General features: G+C 46.8%; 1 protein-coding gene across 1 annotated transcript in view; it reads left to right on the top strand.

Annotated features, from left to right (window-relative positions):
- TANC1 (tetratricopeptide repeat, ankyrin repeat and coiled-coil containing 1) overlaps positions 1-27,174 on the top strand; it is a 153,271-nt gene that overhangs the window by 89,043 nt on the left and 37,054 nt on the right. Inside the window, exons 6-14 of the mRNA XM_021703271.2 lie at positions 3,665-3,928; positions 9,161-9,283; positions 10,072-10,353; positions 11,113-11,270; positions 13,508-13,739; positions 15,039-15,205; positions 16,967-17,574; positions 24,477-24,585; positions 25,562-25,684. Of these exons, the coding sequence (XP_021558946.2) occupies positions 3,665-3,928; positions 9,161-9,283; positions 10,072-10,353; positions 11,113-11,270; positions 13,508-13,739; positions 15,039-15,205; positions 16,967-17,574; positions 24,477-24,585; positions 25,562-25,684 (2,066 nt within the window). The remainder of the gene's footprint in view (positions 1-3,664; positions 3,929-9,160; positions 9,284-10,071; positions 10,354-11,112; positions 11,271-13,507; positions 13,740-15,038; positions 15,206-16,966; positions 17,575-24,476; positions 24,586-25,561; positions 25,685-27,174) is intronic.

Consider the following 27,174-nt stretch of genomic DNA (forward strand, 5'->3'; position numbering starts at 1 on the left):
TTTTAGTCACAGACACTTAGAAAACTTTGGCTTGTTGAGAGCTATGCAAGGCAAAGGGAGTTTTAATATAGTGCGTGGGCAGGCAAAAGGGCTGGTATTAGACCTACCACTAACTGTGTGTGTGTGTGTGTGTGTGGGTGTGTGTGTGAGAGAGAGAGATAGAGAGGGAGGGAGGGAGGGAAAGCAAGATACAGGGCAAGAGAGATTAGTTTCTCCCAAGTCTGTTCCGTATCTATAAAGTGGGTTGATGGTTCTCAGCCTGCCTACCTCTTCTCCAGGGTTGTGGTGATCATGTATGTCCTACTATGTGTTGGACATGCTTTGGAAGTAGTGTAACCCTATGCACCAGTAGGTCTAGTTAAATGTGCCATTTACTACAGAGGAAGAGAATGTGTGCTGTCCCTGGTTAAAAGGAGTTTTCAAATGATACGGAAAGTTAGAAGTAGCACGTGTGAATCAGTGAGCAGGACCAAACAAACCTAAAGTAATACTAAATTGTGAGAAGCGAAGCCTAACCTCATGGCTCGATAAAACTTGAGGCCTGATAAATCGCTCATTTAACAGAATACTGTGTGTTAGAAGAGGGGTAGAGCCCCCGTCTGAATGATGGTGGCAAGTCTTCATTGACAAAAGCTGGCATCTGTACTGGTTGATGGAAGAAAATGCTAGAATGTTTGAGTTGTTAGGGAACTTGAAAGAGTATCCGAGTCTCCAGAAAATGTCAAATGTTACATAGATTTTGGAGGTTTTTTTTTTTTTTTTAAGTCGTCATTGTGAAGATGTTGCCGTAGTTGTGTATGTGTCTGTTAACTTGAAGGTGACTGGTTAACTTGGTTAGGAGTTTGAATTTGGTAGCCTGGAAGAAAAATCGGTATTTTTGAGTAGTCTGTCCTTGTTTTAGAAACCAGCTTCTCTTCCTTGGCGACTGTGGAGCTGCCTTATTCAGTGTGTTTCTTGGGTCGTATGGGGAAACGTGTTGGGCCTTCACCTGCCCCCTTGAATCTGCATCAGGGCTTAATTGTGCCTGAACGAAGACGAAAGTATGCTGTGGGGCTTCCAGCCGTGTGGGCTGCCTCTGGCACCGGATGGCAGGGAGAGAACCTTGTGAAGTGGGGCAGCCCCAGTGGGAGGGCCTATGGCTTCAGAGCTGCTCCACCTACCTGCACAGTGCACCGTGTGTCTTCGCTGAACGTCACGAGGGCACTTGCGAGAGTCTCGTGTTTAGGAACACATAAACGTCTCCTCCTTTTGAAAAGGCAACCCCGTCTCGGACTTCCCTTCCCCCCTCCCCCCCCACCCCGCTTTCCTCCTCAGGACCTGGGCACGTGTGGCTGTATGGTGAGAGCAGGACCTTCAGCCTGTCCCTGCGGTCTGGGACCCCTGACCAGGCCGTTCCTGTTCCCACTGCCTGCGGCCTGACCCAGGACTCAGGGTCTTGGGGGTGTCACTCTGCAGTGTATGGCACTGAGGGAATGCAAATGCAGACAGACATCACTTTGATTTTCTGTGTATTTTTTCCCTTAAGAGTATGTGCCCCCAAATAAAACCGCCACAGAATAAAACCAAACAAATCACTCTGACGCATTTCCTGTAACTCAGATGTTGTGGTAGCCTGGGAACCTAAGTATGTCTGAGTCCCCAACACTGGACTTACAAAAGAAGGCTTGTAACAATTCACAATCACAACTTATTGACAGGTTTACCATTAATCATTATTAATAAGCGATGATCTCATTAATGAATTAGACTATTCCTATGGAGCATTAGCACAGTCCCTGACGTGTAATAACCTTAAGTAAATGTTACTGGCACTGTTACCACCACCACCGGCATTTTCGGGGTGGAAAGACTCCTACGTGCCATACTTAGGCTCATGTGAGTGGTCCACTTAAAAAAACACATGACTGCGGGGCGCCTGGGTGGCTCAGTCGTTAAGCGTCTGCCTTCAGCTCAGGTCCTGATCCCAGGGTCCTGGGATCGAGCCCCGCATCGGGCTCCCTGCTCGGCGGGAAGCCGCCTTCTCCCTCTCCCACTCCCCCTGCTTGTGTTCCCTCTCTCGCTGTGTCTCTCTCTTCAAATAAATAAATAAAATCTTTAAAAACAAACAAACAAAAAACACATGACTGCGATTGATTCCAAATAGATGGAGAAATTAGTTTTAATACTGTTGACAGAATGCTTGGAAATGCCGGGAGTAATGGCAGACACCCAGTGATGGGCCCATCCCAAATCCCCTTAGATTGTGGTGGAAGACAGAATGGCAAATCCTGAATCAAAAACAATGGGATTAAGTGTAATGTCTCTGACCACAGTTGGAAGAGAAGTGTGTTCATTTGCTTATTCATTGAATAAGCAAACATTTATTGAGCACTTAGGATGTGCCAGGTGCTGTGCTGCTCAGAAGAGGGAGTTACCGGATGGAGGTAGGTGGTCTGAGGCTTCAGCACACAGGAAGGATTTTTGAATAGGGAGACAAGCAGTGGATAATGAGTCCAGACTGGAGCAGCAGTGGTAAAGACCATTTTAGAATTGTGACAGAATATCCTGCGGTCACAGGCGAGGAAATTGTTTTGTCTTCATATTTAAACCTTTAAAGAGCATCGTAAAAATAAAACAAAACGCAGACCCTTTGATCCTGGATAACAGGCTGTTGGAGCTAATTCACCAGCCTGCTGCTAGGTGTATGTATAACATCAGGTTATGTTGATGAAGTAGCTTAATCCAGGTGGCTGAGTTCTCCATGCACTCTGATCTGCTGCATCCCATTGGCTCTCTCTGTTAAGGGCCTGGGCTGTGGGGATCCCAACAGGGAGCAAAAAGGGATCAGAGGACATGGCCTTGTTCTCAAGGACACAAGCCAGTATTGGGTCCATGGTAACCTAGGCTTGCAAGGGGCTCGGGTGTTTAAATTGGAAGTGGCTGTTTGTAGAAGCCACGTAGGGTGAATATTGCTGTTTTCTTGCATCATATTCCTCCTCTTTTGCCAAGATGGTTTTCCATGCTGGTTTTCTTTCTTAGAGGTTAAATTATAATTCTGCAGTCCAGCATCCCTTCCCATGCTTGTTTTCCCGTGCTGGGAGGTCTTCTACTCCATGCTGCTAAAGGAATAAAGTCACTCCGTCCAGTTCATCTTGAACAGCTCTTATAAAGTTTAATTCTAAGGATCAAATTCTCTGCTTGACTTTATAATTGTATTTTTGTTTTCATAGATTTTCTCCTCCATCTTTTCTGCATTAACGACTGTAGTGCCTCTTCCCCCTCCCCCCTTATACAAATATTAATTTGGGAAAAGATATTTATAGGCTCAAAGGAATTTAATGAGATACGAATTCTTTTGTGAGCAATTTATCTTTGTTAAAAAGAGAAGATACATCATCTCTAAATTACATGGATTTACTGTTAACTCTCAGATACTTTTAGACAGCTTTTTCATTATCTTACCAGCTTTTTAACCCTCCCCTGTAGAATGGCTTAGTTTATTTTCCTTGATAAGCAACATTCTTCTAATTTACCAAAATACACTGTATGAAACATACTTTGATAAAAATCTGCATGGACCGGAAAAGTTTCCATTGATAACGGGGAGGGCAGTGTGCTTGTGTTAACTCTCAACAGCCCCAGCTATGCCTGGCCTCCTTCAAAGTATTTTGGTCTCTCATTTCAGCCACAATTACAAGTTCATCCGAAAATGATGACCGGAGTGGCTCCAGTTTGGAATGGAATAAGGACGGAAGCCTAAGGTTAGGGGTACAGAAAGGAGTCCTTCATGATCGCAGGGCAGATAATTGCTCCCCAGTGGCAGAAGAGGAGCCCCCTGGGTCAGCGGAGAGCATACTGCCCAAAACTGAAGCCTCAGTTGGAGATGGTCCGGTCCCTTATTCTCAGAGCTCCAACTCGCTAGTAATGCCACGGCCCAACTCAGTTGCAGGTAAGGCCATGCCTCTCTCCAGAAGGGTTATCTCACTGGCTCTGAGGTACCCCATGTTCACTCTCTCCCCTTGGGAATCTGATCCAGACACAAGCCAGCTTTGTGATTGTGGACCGGGCACTTACCTCGTCTAGGCCTCAGTTTACCCATCTGTAAACATGATATGGCTGTCCTTACTGGTCTTTAAGTGATCCTTCCACTCTGGAATTCTGGAAAACTAATATTTAGACTCTACGGCTCTTTTGTGTACAAAGGAAGAAAGTGCCAAAAACTTTGTTCTTGTTTTTGATATTTTAAGCCTGAGTAAATTCATAACTTTTTATTACGTCTTGGTAAATAGGAATCCTTGTTTAGAATGAGTTTGTTAATACCACTCCAAGAATTTCTGATCCAACTTTCAAACTTACTTTTTATAATTGAGGCCCATCATAGAGATGGGAGGTCCACTTTCTGTATCTTTCAGTTACAAGAGAGCTCACAGCTTAAAACATACGCAGTGGAAGTGAGGCTTCTCAATCAAGGGAATGCAGGCAGGCAAGACAGATGCTCCTCAGCAGGATGGGGCAGCTGGAGCAAGATGAGGACACAGAAAGGGTGACTGTTGCTAGTTGATAGTGGGTGGTTGTCAAGCGAGGAGAGCAGTGGGGTAAGCGAAGAAAAGAACTCTGGTTCTGAGCTGTCCTGCCTGCTTTTACAGTCCCAAGTTTCTAAACTCCGTGCTCTTGGGTTGAATTTAGAAGACGACCTTGTTTCAGTCCTTCTTTGTCACCAACGTAGTACTTAAAACTTCTCCTCTACTAACACAAAGACCCAGGTTCTCTCTCCCTACATCAAAGAATTTTTTTTATACTGCTCCTTGGGGATGTGGCAGGCCAGTCTGGTTGTTGTGAGGCATTTTTTTTTTTTTTTTTTCCAGTGGAACTCCGAAGCAGCCGATACATAAATGGCTCTAATGGAAAAGTTCTGAGAGGCAGCTCTAATTCACTTTCAAAGGAAGTAAATGGCCTTGTTCCAGAAGAGGGATTTGGCGTGTCTGCCAGAGAAAAGTTCTGGGGAGCGTTATGCATATTGAGTGATGGTTCTTCCAGAAGCTTTTATGCCCCCCCACAACTCCCCCACTCCCGACGGCATAGTAGGTTGCACCCGAGGCGTTTTATACCACGTCTACCTAGTTAGGATGAACAGTTCGTTTGTACGATCCCAGAACTTGATAGTTTTATTGACCTCGACAAAATAGCAAACTTGTATTCAATTTAATCAAGCTATTTTAAAATTAGTAAACACATTAATACATTAATAGTGTTGAAAGCCCCCCATTTTGGGTTATGTTTTCTGCCTGATGTTCTTTCATGTGGTCTCCTGCTATGTGGAGTGACCGTGGGTAGGAGCTGAGCTTTTCCAGGAGAATGCAGTGATTATAGAGCAGGGCTCTCGGATTTCTGCTGTGCTCATTCATTAGTGTCTATGTGTGCACTCGAGCTAGACCTCCTGTGGAATGGGAGGGTTTTACCTCTGGGTTTGAGCAGTGGCTGCCTGGCCGAATGGGTGGGCTCATTTCTTCTGTGTTGCAAGTTTTATCAACTAAAAGCTTATTTTGAAAATAAGCAAGTTCCTTACCTCATGGTATCTGTTAACAAGCTAGGAGTCTGGGAGAGTCTTCACTCTCCACCTTCCTTACCCCTAAAGCTGAACCTCAGTTCAGAAGTCATGGCAAGATTTTTCCATGTATCATTGAGAAGAATAAGAGATTCAGGTTGTATAGACTATGTGTAGCACTTTGTCTAGTGATTAGAAGGCCAGCTGCTGCAGACAGGGCAGTAGGCAGCCCTCAGTGTTAGAAGGATGAAAATAATATGTCCGGGACCGTTTATTGCAGTACCTCGGAAGTATTTGCATGTGAAGATCCACATAAACACAAATAAATTGCCATTTGGGAAACATCAAACGATTAAATTTGGCAGAGTAAGGACTGGCAGGTGAAGGAAAGGGGATGCCAGGTCTCTGTTCGCAGCTGCCCCAGGGGATCTGGCCTCCCCTGGGCTGGGTGAGGGTATGGAAGCAAGTTCCTGAGGTGGCCGCCTTTATTATCAATGAGCCTGTTACAAAGAACTGCGGTTCTCTCTTCACTGCTGTGTCTAGTACAGTAAAATTCTTATGTCAAAGACTATAAAAATAAGTTGGCTAGGTTTGGAGATTCACTGTACAGAGATTTTCTTTGTAAAGGTATTTGTTGGAGTGGAATTGGTTTCAAATGCTGCAGTCAGGTTACTCCTTTATATCACATCAAATGTGTGGCATGGACACCTCATTCCTTTGTTAGGAAACAGAACCAGAAGCCTTTAAAATGATATCTCAGATAATCTAGAAGTTAGGTGATTAGGTTCTACTGGTTTTGGCTAACTTCTTTTTTCTTTTGAAATGCTTTCTAAGTGGACCACAGACACAGTGTTGAGTTTTCCAAGAAACCAACAAACAGAATTACCAGCCAATTTCCTTGAAATTCTAACTGGTAATTGCCTAGACTTTATGGTATTTACCTTTAATATGTTAGTCCATGGTGTTTCAACAGGTGTTTCTTTTTGTTCAGTTCAGGGAAGTTTCCTTCTGCTTCTCCCTCCACCCCACCCCACCCCCAAAAAACTCTCCTCTCCTGTAGCATCTGAAAATGTCTTTCTCACTCAGATGTTAGATGTACTGTGTGTGTGTGTGTGCACACGCGTGTGCGCGCGTGCACGTGCAATGAGTAATTTAATTGTAGGGATACTAGCGGTAGGCTTATTGCAGCGTAAAATTATTGCTTTACCTCTGATTTTTCTCGGCCCTGAGTCCTGCTGAGGATTTCGAAAACATTTATTGTTAAATACCGGAAGTGAGTCCTGTTGTGCGAGTGATGTCTGAGAATCTACTGTGAGCCTGTGTGAGAAGGCCGAATGTGGTCCAACAGCCTGCTCTGCCAGGTGAGGAGCACCAGGGCGCCGAGCAGGCAGCTGAAGCTTCGCTGTCCCGACTTGTCTCCCTCAGTGGCCTTGACAACAGCTTAGAAAGCAGAGGCAGCCGGCAGCTCCTGGCTTGCAGCCCCACTGAGCCACTCCATTTCACCATTTCACCGCACCTTAATCATGTTTGACACAGACTCAGAGCTGCGGGGTGGGGGAGGGCGCTTTGTTGCACACTTGGGAGCCAGAGCTGTAGTGACTGGAAATCTGAAAACAGAGGTGTCTGCCGCCTCACCATCTCCTGCATCTGTGTCAAGCTAGGGCTTTTTTGCAGTCCTCTCTTTGGAATGCCCTTTGTATAGTCTCATGTTCTTAATCCTTTCAGTTGTCACAGAATTATAAACTGAATGTCGTGTTCTGAGGGGTCAGGAGAAGGGAAATAGGAAACCCTTTGGAGGCTCCAAGTGTCTTTGGGTTCCCTAGGGCTGAAGCAGCAGGTCAGATGTTTGTGGCTGTTCAGCTCTGAGCTGAACTCGGCTTACGGGTTACAGCTCTGGGTGCTCCTTCCCCCTCAGCCTCCAGCATGTGGGTGTGCTCACGGTGAGATGTGTTGAGGAGAGGGGCACTTGCAGAGGCCTGGCTCAGAGTCCCAGATCCCAGGTCCCAGGAAGGAGCCTAGAAATACATGTTCCAGGCGGTGTTATTGTAGGGAGCCAGGGTGCGGGGTCTGGTCCTGGTGGTCCTCTGGGAAGTTTCACACACCCTAGTTGGGAAGGACCCAGAGAGAGAAGCTAGAGGCTGCCATTGGATTCCCAGAAATTAGGTCCATTTGGAAGTCCTACATAAGGAATTAGCTGAATCTTTCTAATGGGAGAGATTTGTGTGGGGTATTGACATAAGTATGCACAGGGTGTGTAAATAAACTGTGGATACTCACCAAAAGGATAGAGGAGCATCAAGTGTATGCTGTTGTGAAGTCATGGTGTCAGATGTCTCTCCTGGGACTGGGTGTGTGGTGGATTGCCCTTTGGGGAATGTGGCAAGAGGGGACGTGCCACCACAGAGCCAAGCCCTGGAGCCACCCAGGTGCTTGTTGAATGAAGGAGTCGGGGGGGGGGGGGGGGGGGTTTGCTAACAGTGAGGGAGAAAAGGATGAAAGCCTCAGGAGGGGAAATAGGGAGGACCCAGACTGAGCAGATGGTGCCGGTCAGTGGCTGGATGCTGTGAGCCAGAAGGTTTTCAGCAGACAGATGGCCCAACTTGACTTCTCTCCCTCGAAACTTGGTCCCACTAATGATTTCACCAGTCCTTAGAAGCCTTAGACCTTGGAATTCAACTCCTGCTCCCCACTCATTTACCCTCAAATGATGCCTATATTTTATTATCCTGGAAGAGAATTGTATGTCTTGGATTAGCAGTACCTTATGTTGGGCCACTTAACTCACAAACAAATTAGGTTAATTTTATTGAGAATTCTCTCACTGTGGCCTAGGATGTATATGCAAATAAGGGGAGGTTCTTTTTGGGCAAAAACACGTACCATGTATTTACTGTTAAGATTCGCTAAGACTTAGCAACATTATTTTGTATTGGTTGTTTTTATAATCCAGCTGGTATGTATGCGTGAATAGACCTTAATGCATTTTAACTGTTCCCTATGTACTGTGAGTCTTACTGATTTGATCAGAGGTAAATATTCCTTCTTTTTAGAATTTAAAAAAAAACGCATACATATAATATAGTATATAATATATACATAAAAATTCAAAGCTTAGGAATATGTTTATTTCCGATGAAATCCGCATGGCTACTTTCCAGTCAGGAGCTGACTTTTAGTGTTTGAGCACTGTGGGATTGTACTGCAGAATCTGCTCACTTAATTAACAAGGTTGGAATTCCAGCAACCATGGAAGGCTCTCCGGAGCTGCAAAGACGACTCTAGAACTGTGCTGTGTGTTTGCAGTGTGTACTGCAGCCTTGTTGAGTGACACTTGCTGGTCAACTTTCTTCGTAAACATTTTTGGTGAAGTCTGTCTCTTTCCAGGAATAATGGAGAGTTCCGACAACCATACCACCACATCGTTAAGAATGAGGAACACGTGGTGTTCACCGTTTTTTAGGTTAACCTCACTGCAGGAAAAAATAAGCTGGGGTTGGCAAAGAAAACCAGAATTACCTTGAAGTCCATTTAGTTGAAAGCCTGAACGAAATTGCTTAGTGCTTTATGATTTATAGTAGTTAGGGTACGTTATTAAAATCAACTTTGAAAAGACTAAACTTGAGTTTAATATTACAGCAACAAGCTCAACCAAATTGGAAGATCTGAGTTATTTAGACGGGCAGAGAAATGCCCCTCTTCGAACGTCAATTAGATTGCCGTGGCACAATACAGCCGGAGGTAGGGCACAGGAAGTTAAAGGTACTGATCTTTGCATCTGCTGGGATGGTGGATATCATGAATGCATTCACTCAACATTGAGGATCTGTGATAACCAGCGTTTAAGCCAGCTCATTTAAAAACATGACGTGTGCCTGTATGCTCAAAGTTTATCTATTACGTGTGCTAGGAGGCCATCCTTAACGGTTTGGGGCTTCTTCCTTAAAATCTGTGATCAACTCATTTCTGGAGTTGAAAAATAATTCTGCAATATATTATTTTGAAGTGAGAGGTAATTGAACACTCACTGGATAACACTTGTCACCAACAAAGAATCAGCTTCGTTTCAGGTCCGTGGGCCGTTGGCCACCTCCTGTAATGCACAGTCGGGTGGTCCACAGCCTCACCGAAGGGGCCACGCGTCACCACACCCAGATGAGAGCTGGGGCTCTGTCTCTAGGAAATCGCCTTTCCCTTTTACTCCTATGGTAGTGGAAGAAACCTGGTTTAGATACTGTTTCAGACAAACCGATGAGACCTGGTTTGGGGCCCCCTGTATTACTTTCTCTAATCCTCTGCATGTCTGTCCTGAGTCGTGATGACAGAACTAGCTGGTCATTTTAATAGGACCCTTTGTAAAACCAATGGGGAGATTATAAATGAGATATTACAGAAGTATTAATAGAACCAGATTGGAAACACAGATCGCTGGTGGCATAAAACTAAAGGCTAATACTGAGTATAACATGCAAGCAGTGCTAAATTGAGTTTTTAAGTGTATAAAATTATGACATTCTTCTAAAATAATTATCTTTTTTTTTCCCCCGAAGCACGATTTGCTCCCTACAAGCCCCAGGACATTTTGTTGAAACCCCTGTTGTTTGAAGTACCAAGCATAACGACAGACTCTGTGTTTGTGGGAAGGGATTGGCTCTTTCACCAGATAGAAGAAAACTTGAGGAACACAGAACTGACAGAAAATAGAGGCGCCGTGGTTGTTGGAAACGTGGGCTTTGGGAAGACAGCAATCATTTCTAAGTTGGTGGCACTTAGCTGCCATGGAAGCCGCATGAGGCAGATTGCTTCTAGCAGCCCCGGTTCACCACCTAAAAGTATGTGCATGTTTCATGCTGGTCTAGTTGATGATCAAATGTAAGGTAGATGGAGGACATCCATTCTCAGTTCTCCTCACGTTGTTCCAGCTTTTTGAACGCTCCCATCTCTCCTAATGCCCAGGAGCCATCCCCTGGGATGAGGCCAGCCTTCCCTGGTCTTCTCTCAGCTGGAGAGCCTGTCTCCCTCTTTATATGGACAGTGAAGCCTGATCCGGTGCCCTGGGGAGTTTGGGTCCCAAAACCAAGGGGGTTAGGCTCCTGGCAGAAGCAGCCAGGTGGAGTCCGTGTACAATTCTCTTGTACCCGGTTCTCCACAGCCTTTGTCCTCTATGCTGGATTTACCAGGAGTATAAAAACTAACTTAAAATGGGATATAGTAGCTAAATATTTGACTAGTCATGTTTTATTTTTATATATCATAAACCCATTAAAAGAAAGTGTCTCTAACATGGTGCACAGGAACAAGTGAGCCATGAAAGATTATTATTATTATTACTTTTTAAAAAAGCAGAAGGAATTTAATAAAAAACCAGAAACAGCAGTTCTCCCAGGGCGGGGGAGGGGGGTGGCATCTGGGTGGATGGGAGGCAGGGCTGAGAGGGACACTTGTGTTCTCCTTTGGACCTTTGCATTTGGGATGGTGTTCACTCATTACCTATTAAAATACTCTCTGGGTCTAATCAAGAAGTATGTTCAGTATCTCACTGTACCCCTATTCTGATGTTGTAATAATTAAATTGATCTCTTTCTCTGCAGCTTCAGATTCCTCCCAGGATCTTCCTTTCACCCCATTGCTTTCACCGAGTTCTTCTGCAGGTGTTACCAACACAGCTAAAACACCCCCTGGGTCTGTATCTGATACTCCTGAAAACCAGAGACCAAGAGAGGATGCAGTGAAATACCTTGCTTCTAAGGTAATCTGCTGTTCTAGGGGGAGCCTTCCGGAGCGAGGAGGTGGGGGAGAGAGATGTTTGTTAGTTTGGCTTCTGAGAAAGGAGTTTAAAGAGGGATCTTAAAACAGAGACCATTGCATATAATGCAAAAATGTAGCTGTTGATAAAATAGCAATAGAGTACTCCAAGTAAAAGGTATTAATGAAAATAAATCTCCCCAGACACTGGCAGTGGACCTTTACTCATCTTCAACAGTGGATTGAAAGAATTCCCCAGAGTAGCAGGTTGTATCGCAGGCTCCACAAATCCATCCTTAAAACCCATGCTGGCCTTCACTTGGTGCCAGAACGGAGACTGGGAGCCTTGAACGTGACCCAGGCCACCACACCTGTGTTCCCTGTGTCCTTGTATCAGAGGTTTCTTGCGTTATAAAAGAGACTTGGCCGACTTTCCCTTTGTAGATTCAGAGCCATCAGGATCCTTCTGAAATTTTCCATGTGCCCGGCATCCGTCACAAGTTCCTGAGACGCCCTCTGCGTTCGAGCAGTTATGTCACTCACTCCTGGTGCCCTGCTTGGGTCTCCCTGGGCAGCAGCGGTGTGAGTTGGCAGAGCTGGGGAACATGAGGGGCCAGTGTGAGGGACATCTAGGGAGGATACCCCCTGGGGGTGAGTTTGGTGCAGGGGACGGAAAAGGAGGCTTTTTTTGCCCCAGATCCTTGCTTTTTGCTTCTACTTCTAAGGTGAGAGCCGCTCCTCACTGGCCGCTGATTCGGGGCAGTCCTCTGGTCAAATGGGTGATCAGAGATGAGGGATGGCGTGTAGACTTCAAAGCCACCCTGCCACAGTGATTTTTCAAGCCACAGTAAGAGACGCGTGTCAGATGGGAGATCTGGTACACACACATACACAACTTGAAGCAAAAGCCTGTTCTTACAGCCTGTGAAATTCACTGTATGGAGTGAAAACAAGCTGTTGCCGCTCCAGATGGAGCTCATGACCCGCTGTTGAGTCGGCCGACTTTTGTCAGACACAGTGCTGGATGGACGTGGTGTGGGCCGTCTCCCCGGCGGTTTTCTGTGCTCCGGCTCATCGGTCCAGGGGAAAGCTGAAGAGCCAACAGCCTTCCTCCGAGTGTTGATGATAAATCCAATCTCAAACAGGAGTCACACGACAGTTCCACATGGGCCACATCTGCTCTTGCCTCTTGTTTTTAAGAGTCTGCGGACCTGGACTCTAATCCCAGAACTTCCCTTGATTGTCTGTGTCACCCTGGCCACACATTTAACCTGGGTGCTGCCCTCAATCCGTGACCCGGACCCAGTGAGGCCGGGCATGTGTGGAGCTCAGGGAAACAGCAGGTGCTCACACACTCTTCTGAAGAACACAGAGCACTTCGCACACATACATTTTTACCTTTTTCACCTTTCTTGCCTCATACTCCCATTCCTCCTCTTATTCACACATGGGAAGGTATCAGAGTTTGCATACGTCTACAGCACTTTTCTTCCCAGACCCTTTTGCATCTGGCACTTTCCTTGGGCTCTCTCACAAGCAGCCTGCTGCCACTTCACATCCGTCCCAACATAGGCAACGCTCCTCATCCCCTCGGTACCTGGGCAGGCACCCGTCTCCTCCTGTGTGTCCCTTCACAGAACAGGCAGACATTTGGTGATTTCTGATTTGAGTCCTTCAAACCGTGTTGCTGTTGAATTTCTCCATGGTGTCAGGGTTGTGTGTGGGGAGGGGGCTGAGGGTTTGAGCCAGGCTGCCTGGCCCTCCAGCTCCAGCTGTGACTTTCAGCATGACTCCCCTAGCCACCAGCGTTACCTGGTTTGGGGGAGCAGCAGATGAGCTTCCCGAGGAGATGCTGCTCTTTGTGAAAGCAGAAATGCGGTGATTAAGGCACTTCTGGAAGTTGAGTACATTGGGATTATTCGGAATTGCTTTCAGCCGGGGTAGGCTTTAGGTTTTATGCATGAGTTTTATTCATTTAGTTTCCGTACAGAGTAACTTGTACTGATCTTAGTGTGAATCAAGATGGATTTGTGGCTGCAATTAAAAGTCTGCCCAGAACTTGGCAAAGCGTGTGAATGAAAGAATAACCGAATCAGTTAAGCTAAATAATGACTCAGTGTTGGCGAAGAGAAGCGGCCTGTTTCGTGACTGTGGCCGATGGGAACACTGCATCTGTGTGGGATTGTGGAGGGAGCATGTGAAGAGGGGAAGGTGATGCTGATGGCCGTGCTTCTTGCACAGGTCGTGGCCTACCACTACTGCCAAGCCGATAACACGTACACGTGCCTGGTGCCTGAGTTCGTGCACAGCATCGCAGCTCTGCTCTGCCGGTCCCATCAGCTGGCTGCCTACAGGGACCTACTGATAAAGGAGCCCCAGCTACAGAGCATGCTGAGCCTCAGGTCCTGCGTGCAGGACCCGGTGGCCGCCTTCAGGAGGGGAGTGCTGGAACCGCTCACAAGCCTGAGAAATGGTACCTCTGAGTAGCCGCGCGCACCTTCTTTCTCGTTAGGAGTCCGGAGCCCCCAGGATGGTCCTCCAAATGACTTGGATGGGAGTGAGGGTGGGTGCCTGGGGAGGATGTGGGTAAATCTGTGTATGGCTCGTTCTCTTCCCCAGAACCATCTCCCCAAAGTTCTTCCATGCTTCTTGAATGGTGTCGTTCGGGCTACCTGCTCCGCGGGAAGCCTGTTTCTCCCTCTACCAGTCCCCCTGCTTGTGTTCCCTCTCTCGTGTCTCTCTCTGTCAAAAAAATAAATAAAATCTTAAAAAAAAAAAAAAAAAAAGCATCTCTAATAAAGGATTAACTCTACAGTTGAATATTTCCAAAGTAGCTAATTTGTAACCGTAGGTTATTTAGAGGACTTATGCCCTGGAAACTGTTGCCTACATGTTTTATATTCATTCCTATCTAGCAGGGGGAATAAGTTGGTCGATTGAGTGACTTGCCAGCATATTTTTTCAGGGCATCTGTTCAGTTGAGTTGAACCTAAAGGCTTTTCTAGAAGTGTTCATTTGATTTTTTTTTTTTTCTTTTTTTTCGGGGGGGGGTCCTTGAAATATTCAGCAAGGTAGGAGAAGTTAATGCTCTTATGGGTTGTTGCATTTCTTATCCTTTCTCCTCCTTGCTCCTCACCTTTTGAGCTAGTTTACCTGCCTGCCTTAGCATCTCTGCTAGAGGAAAGGGGATTGAAACAGATCTGTCATCATTTCGCCTCATTTTCCTGGGCAGAAAGTTAGTGCTAATAAATGGAAAACTAGATTGAAGGCTTGTGGGACAGAGCCCTGTTCTAGAAGTCTATAAAAGAGAGGTTCTCACCACTGGCTGGCTGTGTGCCTTGGGCCAGATGCTTTGCCTTTGAGGGTCAGTTTTTATCCCCTGAAATCCACTGAGAGAGTTCTATGGGGGAGGACCTAGAGCTTCTCCAGAGTTAATCTCTGTATATGCTAGTTATCTTAGCCATAGCTCACCCCAGTGACAGGAGTTTATGAAGAGCTAACTGTATCCTATACATGGGTGAGATCCTGCTAATGTGTGTAATGCAATATGTTTCTGAAAGCTGTTCTATAAGATTTGTTTTTCTCTTGGCTGTGTGCTCCGGTTTTCATGATAAATTAGTAGAAAATATGCTTTTGTGAAAACCGTTTCTTCTGTGATATGCAACCTTTTTAGTTTTTCCTAACACTTTAAAGTGTGCATTAAAATACACTGGGTGGTGCCATTTTATAGAAAAGTATAATTTCATAATTAAAAAATTATTTTGTCCTTTAGAGCAGAAAATTCCTGAAGAAGAATACATTATTTTGATAGATGGCTTAAATGAAGCTGAGTTTCATAAGCCTGACTATGGAGATACGCTTTCTTCATTTATTACCAAAATTATTTCTAAATTTCCTGCCTGGCTGAAGTTGATTGTGACTGTAAGAGCGAATTTTCAGGTAAGAAAGAATTCTCAAATCTCTTTTCAAGACCCCATACCCAAATTTTATGGTGTGATTAACAACATAAACTGTTATAAAGCATTTAGCTGCTGAATTGAAAACTGTATTAGGACTTCAAAATATTTAGTCCGCAAAGCTCCAAATGGGTGAAACTAGGACCTTTTTACCATTCAAGGCACATGAATCAAGGTGTCAGGAAAGTCTTCTCTTAGCATGGCACTGTCCCTGCACTTCCAAAATGCAAGTGTCAGCCCTGGATGTAACTCAGTTTGTCTACTAGAGTTTAAAGTTATTCCTGCTGGTAGTTAATTTGTGTGGGGTTGCAGTGGGACTTTGTTTTTGTTTTTTGTTGTTGTTGTTTTTTTTAATGAGGAAAGGAAGGAAAAATTTTTAAGGCTTAAAGAAGGTCCATTTTTTCATAAAACTTAAGCCTGAGCTACCACTTGCAGCCAGATGAAGTGGGGTTTTTTTTTTTGTTGTTTTTTAAATTTTCTTCCCCATCTTTCCCCTCATTTGAACCCTAGATTATATCTTAACAACCTTTGACTCCTTCCCTCTACCCCTGTCCTTTTTTAGTAAAGACATTAGTCTTAGATTTTGATTTTTGCCCTTTTATGATGATGTCTATTTAAAAATAGCACTTGGGTTCTTTCTTTTCTCATTAGAAGTGGCATTAGGCCTCAGCCAAGCTTGATGGTTGTTTTTATGGCCATTTGATTCATACCCTTTGCAGTCATTTATCACACAGGAAGCAGAATTTGGCAATCGATAGAGCAAAGGAACAGAGTCCTATATTTTCTGTACTAGCCGTGTAAATCTTGACAGGTCCGTTAGCATCCATGTAAAATGGGAGTGATTATACTCAGCCTGACTCCTGCAATTATTACATTCGGTGAGGACCTGGAATTAAATTCTTCAGAAATGATAGTGGGAAGATTAAAGAAAAAGACTAAAAACTCGTCTCTGCTGTGAGGTGTCAGGAGAGTGCTGATTGTTAGGATGGGGATGGGATAGGAGGGGACGTGGGGCTTCTGGGAGCTGGCGATGTTCTGTTTCTAGCTGCTGGTGACACGGGTATGTTTGACTTTGTGAAAATTAATGACCCCATGCAATTATGGTTTGTATGTTCTACTTCCACTTAAAAGTTTACTTTGAAAGAACAGCAGTTAAAAGAAAAAAAGATGGTAGGCTCTACTGAAGTCTGAGGTAGGCAGCTTTGTCAGGGCAGGCTGGGTCTGGGGCACAGCCTGGCAGGGGTGGGGGCGGTTTCGATTTCCTGGCTCAGTTCTGCAGTCCCAGTATCTGATGCATGGTGAGGGATGCCTCTTATCTCGGTGTCTGGCCGTGTTCTTAGATACACAGTGCTGGTTTGTGTCTGTCTTTGTTGTATAACTTCTGCACAATGTAAGGATTATGGGTATCAGGTCACTTCAGGATCTCCCTCCCCTTGGCTGGTATGGCCAGCTCACTGTCTGCTCAGGGCCCTCGTGCCTCGCTCGGCTCTGAGGCTTCGGATGAGGGCTTCGGGAAAGCCATTACTGATTCGATCTCGCATCAGGATTTCTTTCACATAAGCTTTTTATCTTCAACTTATCCTATTACATGTTTTAATACAAAACAATGAGTCCCTGTAATCCATGAAAATCCTCCTTGGAAGAAAAGTTAGTGAATCTGGTTTGGAATGCAGCTCACATAAAAAAGAAATCTCTGTGGAGTGACACCGTGGGTTTTGGTGTTTCTTTTCCCCCTCCCCCGCAGGAAATCGTCAGCACGCTGCCCTTCGTCAAGCTTTCCTTAGATGACTTCCCGGACAACAAAGACATTCACAGTGACCTGCACGCCTACGTCCAGCACAGGGTCCATAGCAGCGAGGACATCCTCAGCAACATCTCCCTGAACGGCAAGGCCGACGCCGCCCTGATCGGGAAAGTGAGCAGCCACCTGGTGCTGCGGAGCCTCGGCTCCTACCTGTACCTCAAACTCACCCTGGACCTCTTTCAGAAGGGACACCTGGTCATCAAAAGTGCCAGCTACAAGGTGGTGCCCGTGTCTCTGTCCGAGCTCTATCTGCTGCAGTGCAACATGAAGTTCATGACCCAGTCCGCATTCGAGAGAGCGCTCCCGATTTTGAACGTGGCCCTTGCGTCCCTCCACCCCATGACCGACGAGCAGATCTTCCAGGCTATTAATGCGGGCCACATACAAGGGGATCAGGGATGGGAGGACTTCCAGCAGAGGATGGAGGTGCTCTCCTGCTTCCTCATTAAGAGGCGAGACAAAACCCGCATGTTCTGCCACCCGTCTTTCAGGGAGTGGCTTGTTTGGAGAGCAGATGGTGAGAACACAGCCTTCCTGTGTGAGCCCAGGTACGGCAGGCCGCTTGCTGTCAGCGCTTTGCAGGGAGTCGAATGTGCGATTGGGGAAGGGATTCCAAACACAGTTCACCTTTCTCCCCCTTCCCCCTCTAACAGTTCACCTCTTCTAATGGAAAGGCAACACAGGATGAATAAATCAGGAGGGCAGTGGAAGATCCTGCTACTATACAAAAGCTTCCTTCCTTTAATTGCTAGAATCCTGGGATTCCTCAGTACCTTTGGTGAGAGAGAAGCTAGGCACACCTGGTGACCTTTCTTTGCTGCCCATTCTCTTCTAGACCTTGGGGCCCTTTATGGGAATCACATGTGGGAAAGTGTGCTGCATGCTCGGGGGGACAGCGGGCTTCTCCAGGGGCTGCTCTCAGCTCGCTTTCTTCACCTGCAGTCTGTGGACTGTCTTGCACCTGCAGGACCCCCCCTTGCCACCTCTTGGGCATGCAGCATCTTGTCCCAGGGATCAGATGTGTCTGCTGGCCCACGGAGGAGCACAGAGATCACATGCGCTGCCTCATTTTGCATTTGTGGCTCAGTGTAGTGTAACAGATTGGGATTTGGGCTCGGCAGGATTCAGGTTCTAACCTCGGATGCCCTGTTTACAACATGGTGCTGGGGCAGCTGTGTCCAGGGAGTCGAAAGTTCCACGGAGGATTCGCAGCAGGGCCAGGCCAGGATGCAGTTCTCCTCATTGCCCAGGGGAGGGCCTGCCCCTCATGTGGCCTTGTGCTAGTCAGAGTGAGAGGTCAGGGAATTTGAGGGCGCGCAGATGCTTTCATTTCAGTAAGGGTGGGTTCTTGTCCCACCACTTCTGCCTGGCCCTGGCCCGCCTTGCTGTGGTCTTGTGGAACTTCTGCTATTCATGAGTCAGAATTGCCTCCGACTGTAACAGGCCCAACAAGTGGCTGGACTATCGCCTGTGAGCTGCACGGGGCATTTGACCTGATGCTGGGGTCCAGAAAGGAAGAGGTAAAAAAAGCATTAGTGAGCCGCACACCACCTCCCTCCCCACAAGGATTGACTTAACACTGACCTAATAGGGGTCTGGCTGGTGTTTCATGTTGTGGGTAGCATTGTTTTCTTAGGTAATCCTGGGCTAAAAATTTGTTGAGTCTGGTTTGAGGCAATAAACTTGTCACTTCCAGGCTATTTAGCCAGACTGTAATAACTAGGTGGAAATGTGTGCCATTTTATATTTGACATATTTAGCCAAGTCAGATCATTTTCTAGGAAGATAGGCTGTAGTCGAGTTTGTAGAAACATAGAAACAAGTTTGACAGACTGGAGAAGGGCGTGTAGATTTGTTACCCGGGTTAGAGGCAGACATAGTTGGACTGGAGTCACTGTAAAGCATTGCTCTGGTTTGGGGGGTAGGCGGCACTGATGGTACGCAGCCGAGGGCAGAGCCGACCGCACGGTGACGGGGGGCTCCCGACTGCTGATGTGTTCCAGTACGCAGGCATGGGGCCTGACCCAGGGTAGGGCCAGACTCCACCAGGGCAGGAGAGACACCCAGGGTGCAAAGTGTAAGGAGTTGCTACTTCTTGGGATTGTGTACATCAGCATTTACCCAAGACCCTTATAGTTCTTGAACTTCATTTAGCAGATAGAGGTGGTGGAAGGGCCCTACTGGATACATTTCAGCAAAAGTTTATGCAGATCCACCACCTATAGGGTACTGTGGCAAATACATAGATTCTCTGGGACAAGGGCCTGGCTCTTGAGGGCTGCCCACACGGGAGGGCGGGTACGGCAGGAGGTGACCATGTGTAAGGAAAACACACTGCATGTGAACTTCAGGAAAGAGAAGCTTCCAGTTAGGGGAGACAATTTTTGGAAGATGTTTCACATACATGAGGACCTTTGGGTTGGACCTTGAAAGATGGGTAGCATTTCTCTTCCCACCTCAATTAGTTGTAATTTTGCCCCAATTATGGAGAAGAAGCAAAAAAGAACCCAGCACCCAGAGACAGTGACATTTTACCTTTTATTTCTGCCTCTTTTTGTTCATTTTAAACATTCTCCAAATCAACTTTTCTGTATTAAAATTCCCAAACTGCCTTTTTTTTTTTTTTTTTTTTTTTTATTACACATGGACAGCTTAGGGAGTGGTTTGGAAATGTTAGTAAAGTATCATTTTTCAGGGCTGTGTAAACCTAGTAGGCGAATGATAATGTGCTTTACTGTCCCTTTATTGTGGGGCCTGGCAGTTGTTTCTGGGTTACTTATAACTAAAGAAACCTATTTCGAATATCTTGGTGCTTTGCAGGAAAGCAATAGAATTTTCCTCCCAGGTTTGATTATTCCTTAGGTTAGAATTACAGGAGCAGAATTAAAAAGATAAAGAGTAAGTTGCTTAGAGTCTTCAGTCACATCACCTAGACTTAAGCATCATTCACATTTCATTATGTCATTTTTTGCTGATACAAGTTGTAGACACCATGACATTTTACTCCTAAGTAATGGATTATGGGCCTCAAAAAGACATTTTTTAAAAAAAGATTTTATTTATTTGACACAGAGCATGAGCAGGGGGGAGAAGCAAAGGGAGAGGGAGAAGCAGACCCCCCGCCGAGCAGGGAGCCCGATGCGGGGCTCGATCCCAGGACCCCGGGATCACGACCTGAGCCGAAGGCAGGCGCCCAACGATTGAGCCACCCAGGCGCCCCTGGAAAATCCTTTTCAATCCTAAAATTTTATTTTATTTTTTTTTAAAGATTTCATTTATTTATTTGACACAGAGAGACACAGCGAGAGAGGGAACACAAGCAGGGGGAGTGGGAGAAGGAGAAGCAGGCTTCCCGCCAAGCAGGGAGCCTGATGCGGGGCTCGATCCCAGGACCCCGGGATCATGACCTGAGCCGAAGGCAGACGCTTAAGACTGAGCCACCCAGGAGCCCAGAAAGACATTTTCATACTTAACCACAACACTATTGCCACACCTAAAATATTAATACTAAGTCATCAGTATTATCACACATTCAGCTGTGCTCAAATTTCTCCACTTCCTTCCTATTTTTCTAGTATGTTTGAATCAGGATCCAGATAAGATCTATGAAATGCATTTTATAGTGTCTCTTTTAATCTGTAGATTTCTTTTTGCTTTGTCCTTACATTTCTTGAAAAGAACGATGAAGGGGCACCTGGGTGTTACATTCGGTTAAGCATCCGACTCTTGATTTCAACTCAGGTCGTGATCTCAGGATCATGAGATTGAGCCCTGAGCCCTGTGCTGGGCTCTGTGCTGGGCATGGAGCTTACTTAAGATTCTCTCTCTCCCTCTGTCCCCACCCCCCTCCTCACACTCTCTCTTAAAAAAAAAATAAAGTGGTTTCCCGTAATCTGAATTTTGCTGATTTCATCCTAATGGTATTTAATGTGTTTATCACCTCTATTTCCTGAAATTGGTTTTTAAATCTAGAGACTTGATCAGATTTTATCTTAAAATATTTTTTGCAAGGATACTTAATAGGTGGTAAGTTGGCTTCCATCAGCATGCCCACAACGTCTTAGACCCACTGATGATCATTTCCCAGATCTGTCAGTTCATTAGGGTTGCACGAGGAGTTTTAAAACTTGAACAGCCTCCTATCTGTTCTCTTTTCTACATGTGGACTTGAGGAATGAACGGATAGGATGTCAGTAGGTGGAATGAGGCTATTGCAGACAGGAGGGCTATCTAAGGCATCACGTCAGAATAAGCAGGTTGTGTTCTGGCAACAAGAAGTCTAGTTTGGCTAGAGTTTTTGTCAGGGATTGGAGGAGTTAACAGAAGCATGTGCTAGGGAGAGTGGACTTGAATCCATCATCTGTGGAGAACCCACAATTGAGCAGGTTTAGAACGCAGATTGCCTACGCAAGAGTGTGGAGGCTGTGAGCGTGCGGACCTGTGTAACAGGCAGCGGGGACTTGGTGGCCCTGGCTTGGGGATGCAGCAGGGTAGGGCTGGCCCTGCTGACATGAGATGGGTGGGCACAGCCTGGCCTTAAGAACAGAGTCAAGGAGAAGGAGGTGCTGTAGAGGATGTCAAGGTGGTAAGCCTCAGAAACCAGGAGTGGCACTGCTCTTAGGAAGGGTAAGAAAAACAGGAGGTATGGAGCAGGTTTTGCTTCATGCAACTTGAGCTTGTGGGGTCAGCAGACCCGACCCCCACACCCCTCACCGCCACCAGTGGACAGGTTCCATTGGTGGAGTGAATGGGGGAGTCTGAAGCCTGGGGAAGCTGAAGATGTGGCATCACTGATGGGAGAAATGGTGGAGGGGCCTGGTGAGGAAAGGGAGCTCCTGACTTCTGGAGCATGGAGCAGGATTCCGGGAAGGAGGTCGGGGGTGTAGGAGCTGCTGAGAGCTAAAGGAAGATGAAGGCGAAGAGGGAGCCGTTGGCTTCCTAGTGTGGGAGGAGGGTCCTCCATCCTTAGAGATTCCTTCCATCAGGCAGTGAGGGGCGGAAGACGAGAGAGCCAACATCCTGGGATGGGAAGTAGAAGGGTGGAGGCAGATCAGCAGGCACACAGTGTCTTAATGTCTCTCAGAGCCACTGATGGTCGTGATTGCTGAGGATTGTTTGTGGGGTGGGGGGAGGGTTTTGTTTTTAACACAGGAGATGCAGATGTTGGAAACAGTGTTAAGTTAATGTGGGGAAACGTAATCCATGAAGAAGGAGACGTTGGAAATGCAAGCGGCTGGGGGCAGGGAGTACAGGCACCTTGCCTCCTTTGTGTTCCCGTTGAGGATGTTCACAGTGCCGTTTCACCGAATCTTGTTTACAGTGTGTCTCCTCTGTTTGCTGAGAGCGCCTCCAGGGAAGCGCCTCACATTGTTCCCCGGGGAATCCTCCGTATCCAGCATGGTGCTAGTTAGGAGGTGGGTGTGATTGAATGAGAAATCATGGTTCGCTGATTCAGAGCATAGGCACTTGCATTGGGCAGACTGTGGTTCAGGTTTCTACCCTGTTGTTTACCAGCTGTTTGATCTTTTGGGCAGATCACCTAAGCTATACCGGCCTCTGTTTCCTCATGTAGACAAACTGGGAATTATGATACTTAGTTGTTCACAGGGTTGTGCAGATTAATGAAATAATTCAGTTAAGTTTCTGCATCTGGTATATAGTGAAAGCTTGATATATAGGAGCTTTGGAGAATGAAGGGACTTATGAGTGCAGGTAGACTTAGAAGGGGCCAGGAGATCTGGAGACCAGGAGGGAGGGAAGAAAAGGTAAATGGGATATAGAGGAATGCAGGTATCTGGTGATTACATGGTGAATTGTCTCCTCAGGTGAGAAGTTGTGTGCTTAGCTGGGATGAGTAAGAGCCTTTGATCCAGACATTGAAGGGTTCGTGGTCATTTCCCCATAAGGGCCAGCTGTGGTACTTAGCTTCACGTGTATTTGTGGTGGACATAGTTGGCATGGCCACTGAGCTCAGCAGACTGGGAGACTGAGGATAGCTTAACCAGTGGCTGGGAGATGTGGGCCAGGATGAACCCTGGGACCTGCCCGTGGCTAGGGACTAGGGAGGGCACGGGGCCTGGAGCACTGGAAAGTGGCAAAGAGCAGGAGGGGTGGGAACATGGGAGGATCTCATCTGAGAGGGAAAACCCAAGCTTGAAGTCTGGGAGGTGGGTGTGTGCTCGTAGAAGAGCTCTAGTCCCTTACAGGGCCATCAGACAGGACACTCAGTGTCAGCATAGTTGTAGGTCATGCCTTCCCTTATAGTATAAAAAGCAATCTCTTGGTCTCCTGCCTTGGTCTCCTCATCTCTAACATGGTTTGTAACCTATTTGAAAAACAGGCATGCAGCTGGATAGTTAAACAATATTTAAATGATGCATGCTTTTAATCATCTAGATTAGCAACTATCAGAACATTTGGGAGAATGCATTTTTTTCCCCTAACCTTTATCCTTTTTTCGACAACTACCTGCTCATCTTCCCCCCACCCCCCGAAAAAAAAAAAACAAACAAAACACCTGGGTTGTCAGGTTGATAGAAATGAGAATAATTCCTATTGTACAGAAGTCACTGCTGTTGGAGTAAGCAACCCTTAGCATCTTTCCCAAACAGATGGGCTCAGACAGAGGCCTAGAGCCCACAGGAGGCAGACAGAATGCATCTTGCAGATGTGGAGAGCGTACTGGGTGGGATGGCTCCTTCATGAAAGGGTTGGTAGGGGATTAGTTGGTAGTGTTAGTTGAATGTCCACCGCGTGCCCAGACCTAGCAAGTCCACTTGTGCATCTTAGCTTTCTCCTCACACCCCTCCCCCCCCCCCCCCCCAACAAGGATCTGTGTTCCATCCAAGGCTAGAATTCTAGGTGTTTCTATCATGAGCTGTTGCTTGCCTGGCTCGATTTTTCTTTCCTTCTCATTGTCAGGTCTTCTCCTTTGGCCAGGTCTACTCCCAGTGGTGATTATGCTGAGGGAGGCCTGAATTCCTGGTCCAGTGATGGTTCTGCTCCATCTGTACATCCGTCCATCCAAGAAATACATATTTGAATGGTTGCTAAGGGGTGGGCATTTGCTTGGCTTTGTGACTATCTGTGCCTTAGACAAGACCCTTAACCTAATAGAATTTACATTTTTGTGAGGGACCTAAGTAAACAAGGTGATGGCTGATGGATGAGGGACAGAGTGGGTGGTTCCAAAAATAAAGACCTGCCCCATCCTAGAACTTCTTTCTAGGTCACTCCACAGAGATAGGAGAATCCAGAGAAAGCCCTAAAATGACAGGAAAAATAAACAGCATTGGCCATCTTTTTAAAGAGGCAACTTTTCACCTATTTTGTATGGTGATGCTGAAGCACCAGGAGAACAGTTCAGAGTTGTGTGGAGATGTTCACACCTGAGAGCCTACAGTTCGTGGAACGGGGTCTTTGTTCCCAGCCTTTGTGTTTCTTGTCCTAGGAATGGGCACGCTCTCCTGGCCTTCATGTTCTCTCGACAAGAGGGTAAGCTGAACCGCCAGCAGACCATGGAGCTTGGCCATCACATACTGAAGGCACACATTTTCAAGGTGAGACACACCGCTGCCAGGAAGAGTTTCATCGTCATTTTGATGGGTTTTGGAGATTTTCAACAGCTTTATCAACCCTTGCAGAGCTTTCCATGAGCACCATTTGTTTTTCCCCCTTTGAGTCTCTTTTAAAAGTTCCTTTTCACCTAAAGATTCCACTTCATTCATTCCCTTTTGTTTCTTGGGTATTTAGTTGTTGAAGAGCCTGAGCTACATGACCTGTGGGGTTTTGCACTCCCTGGATTTTCCGATTGTGTCCCTATTTCTCATGGTCTAGTTTAACATGTTCTCTTTCCTCTGGATTTCCTATCATTTGGTAGTTATATCTAGAGGCTTAATCAGGTTCAGGTTTGATTGTTGCTTTTTTGGGGGGTGGGCAGAGTGTCACAGTTTCTTTAGAGTTTAAGTCTCTCGCATCAGGAGGTACAGAATTTGTGCTTGCTTCTCTTAGTGCGATGTTACCAGTAACTACTGATCTCTGCCTGGACTCTTCATGAAGGGTTACAGAATGGTGATAGTCCAATTTTTATCCTTCCTTTATGAAATGATTGGAGAACTTGTATAAAAAGAAACTTTCTCGGGACGCCTGGGTGGCTCAGTCATTAGGCGTCTGCCTTCAGCTCAGGTCATGATCCCAGGGTCCTGGGATCGAGCCCCGCATCGGGCTCCCTGCTCGGCGGGAAGCCTGCTTCTCCCTCTCCCACTCCCCCTGCTTGTGTTCCCTCTCTCACTGTCTCTGTCAAATAAATAAATAAAATCTTTAAAAAAAAAAAAAAAAAGTTTCTCCTTCGGTGTAGTGTATGTAGCAAGGGCAGGCGTATTCCTTGACTCTCGGTTTTAGGGAGGGAAGTCAGACTCCTAGGTCCTGGTGTCCTTGTGTTAGTGCCCAGCTGCACCCTCCCAGGCATACCCCATTGCAGCCTGATGTGGCTGGGATAGGAGATATGGACACCCATTTGTCTCTGATTGCTTCCAGGGCCTCAGTAAGAAGACGGGAATCTCTTCGAGCCACCTCCAGGCCCTGTGGATCGGGTACAGCACCGAGGGGCTGTCTGCTGCCCTGGCCTCTCTCAGGAACCTCTACACTCCCAACGTGAAGGTGAGCAACACTCTGCATGGAGAGCCAGAGCCCCCAGCCCCTGCCACCATTCCTCCAGCCGTTCCGCCTTTCCCTGCCCTGGACAGTGGCCAGAGGAGCTGCCGGAGCTGCTAATGATGCTTTTTCCCCTGATTCACACAGGCTTGAGTGCCCTATGACTGGTTCTCTTCCAGAAGTTTAGCTTTTGCTTGGGCAGGAAAATGTGGGCTGCTGTGTGAGCACGTGGTGACACTTTCAGAGCGGATGTGCTGAGGAAGCAATTCACAAAGGAAACCAAAGGTTAAAGGGAGATTCCCAGGGAAAATGGATTTTTAAAGTGTCCTGGGTTTCTAATCTGGACTATCTCTTTATGGTTCATAGGAAATTAAGCATTGATGAGCGACAACAAAGCGATGGGTACACAGAGACAACTGTTCTAGAAGTGGCATGTACACGTGTGTCTGTGACCATGGGACGTGTAGCAGGGGTCGGCCCACTGCTGGGCCCGGAGGCGTCCTCACTCTTGATCACTGGCTGTCATGTGACAGTATTCTGCTGTGCTTTTTAGAGTAGATTTTCCTTCCTCCTTTAACCCAGTCTGAGAATCTAAAACACATGAGGGCCAAGTGTCTGTTACGGCAACAAAGAAGGGCCAACTCCCAAAGAGTGTGGGAATGACTGGTTTACATTACAGCAGCTTACAACAATCTTGTCCAGTGCAAAGTAAAAAGATCATAAATGTCTTCCACTGGACATGTCAGCTAGACTCCAGGCCTTTCAGCCCCAGGCCCTGACATGCCCTGCTGCATGCAGAACCCCTGAGGCAGTTTCTCAAGGAGCCAGGTCCTCCTGTTCCAACACCTCCATGAACACAGTCCTGCCTGTTACCTTCTCAGTAGCATGAAGGGCCAGTGTAAGTAAGTGGTCATGTGGGGAAGGACATGCGAAGCCCTGGAGGTTTCTGGGCATCCCCCCTCCCTTTTCTTCCCTTCAGTTCCTCCCTGGGGACACTCCTGGGGGGACTCCTGCCCCTCTCCTCCCACCTTGTCTGCAAACCCCACCCTCAGCACCTGCACCTTAGCTGTGTGTCTGAGTATGGACCTTGCAGAACGCTTCCCTGGTAGATAGAGTTCTGCCCCCCGTGCTTCTTCCTCTGCCTTCCTGGTACTTGGGAGAGGGTAGAATGAGCAGACCGAGAGGCGCCCAGGTATCAGGAAGGATGTGGCAGCGCTCCAAGTCTGGGGCAGCTCCCCTGGAGCCCTGATGCCCGTGCAGTGCCCTGGTGTTGGGTAGAAAAAGGCCACTGCTCCTGGATGGATGCAAACCGGGGCTTTGCGAAGATAAGCACTGCCTCGTTCAGGCAGCCTCAGCCCACTGTCAGGGTTCCAGGCTTGATGAGCCCAGGGCACCTTGGATTTCAGCCGGACTCCCCTCTTGGCTGGTCACCTGACAGCGAAGCACCCCTGGAGAGCCCCTCACAAGAACCCTGTGCTCTGCCCTGCTCCCTCATT

Source organism: Neomonachus schauinslandi, chromosome 3 (genome assembly GCF_002201575.2).
Source record: "Neomonachus schauinslandi chromosome 3, ASM220157v2, whole genome shotgun sequence".
Lineage (NCBI taxonomy): Eukaryota > Metazoa > Chordata > Mammalia > Carnivora > Phocidae > Neomonachus > Neomonachus schauinslandi.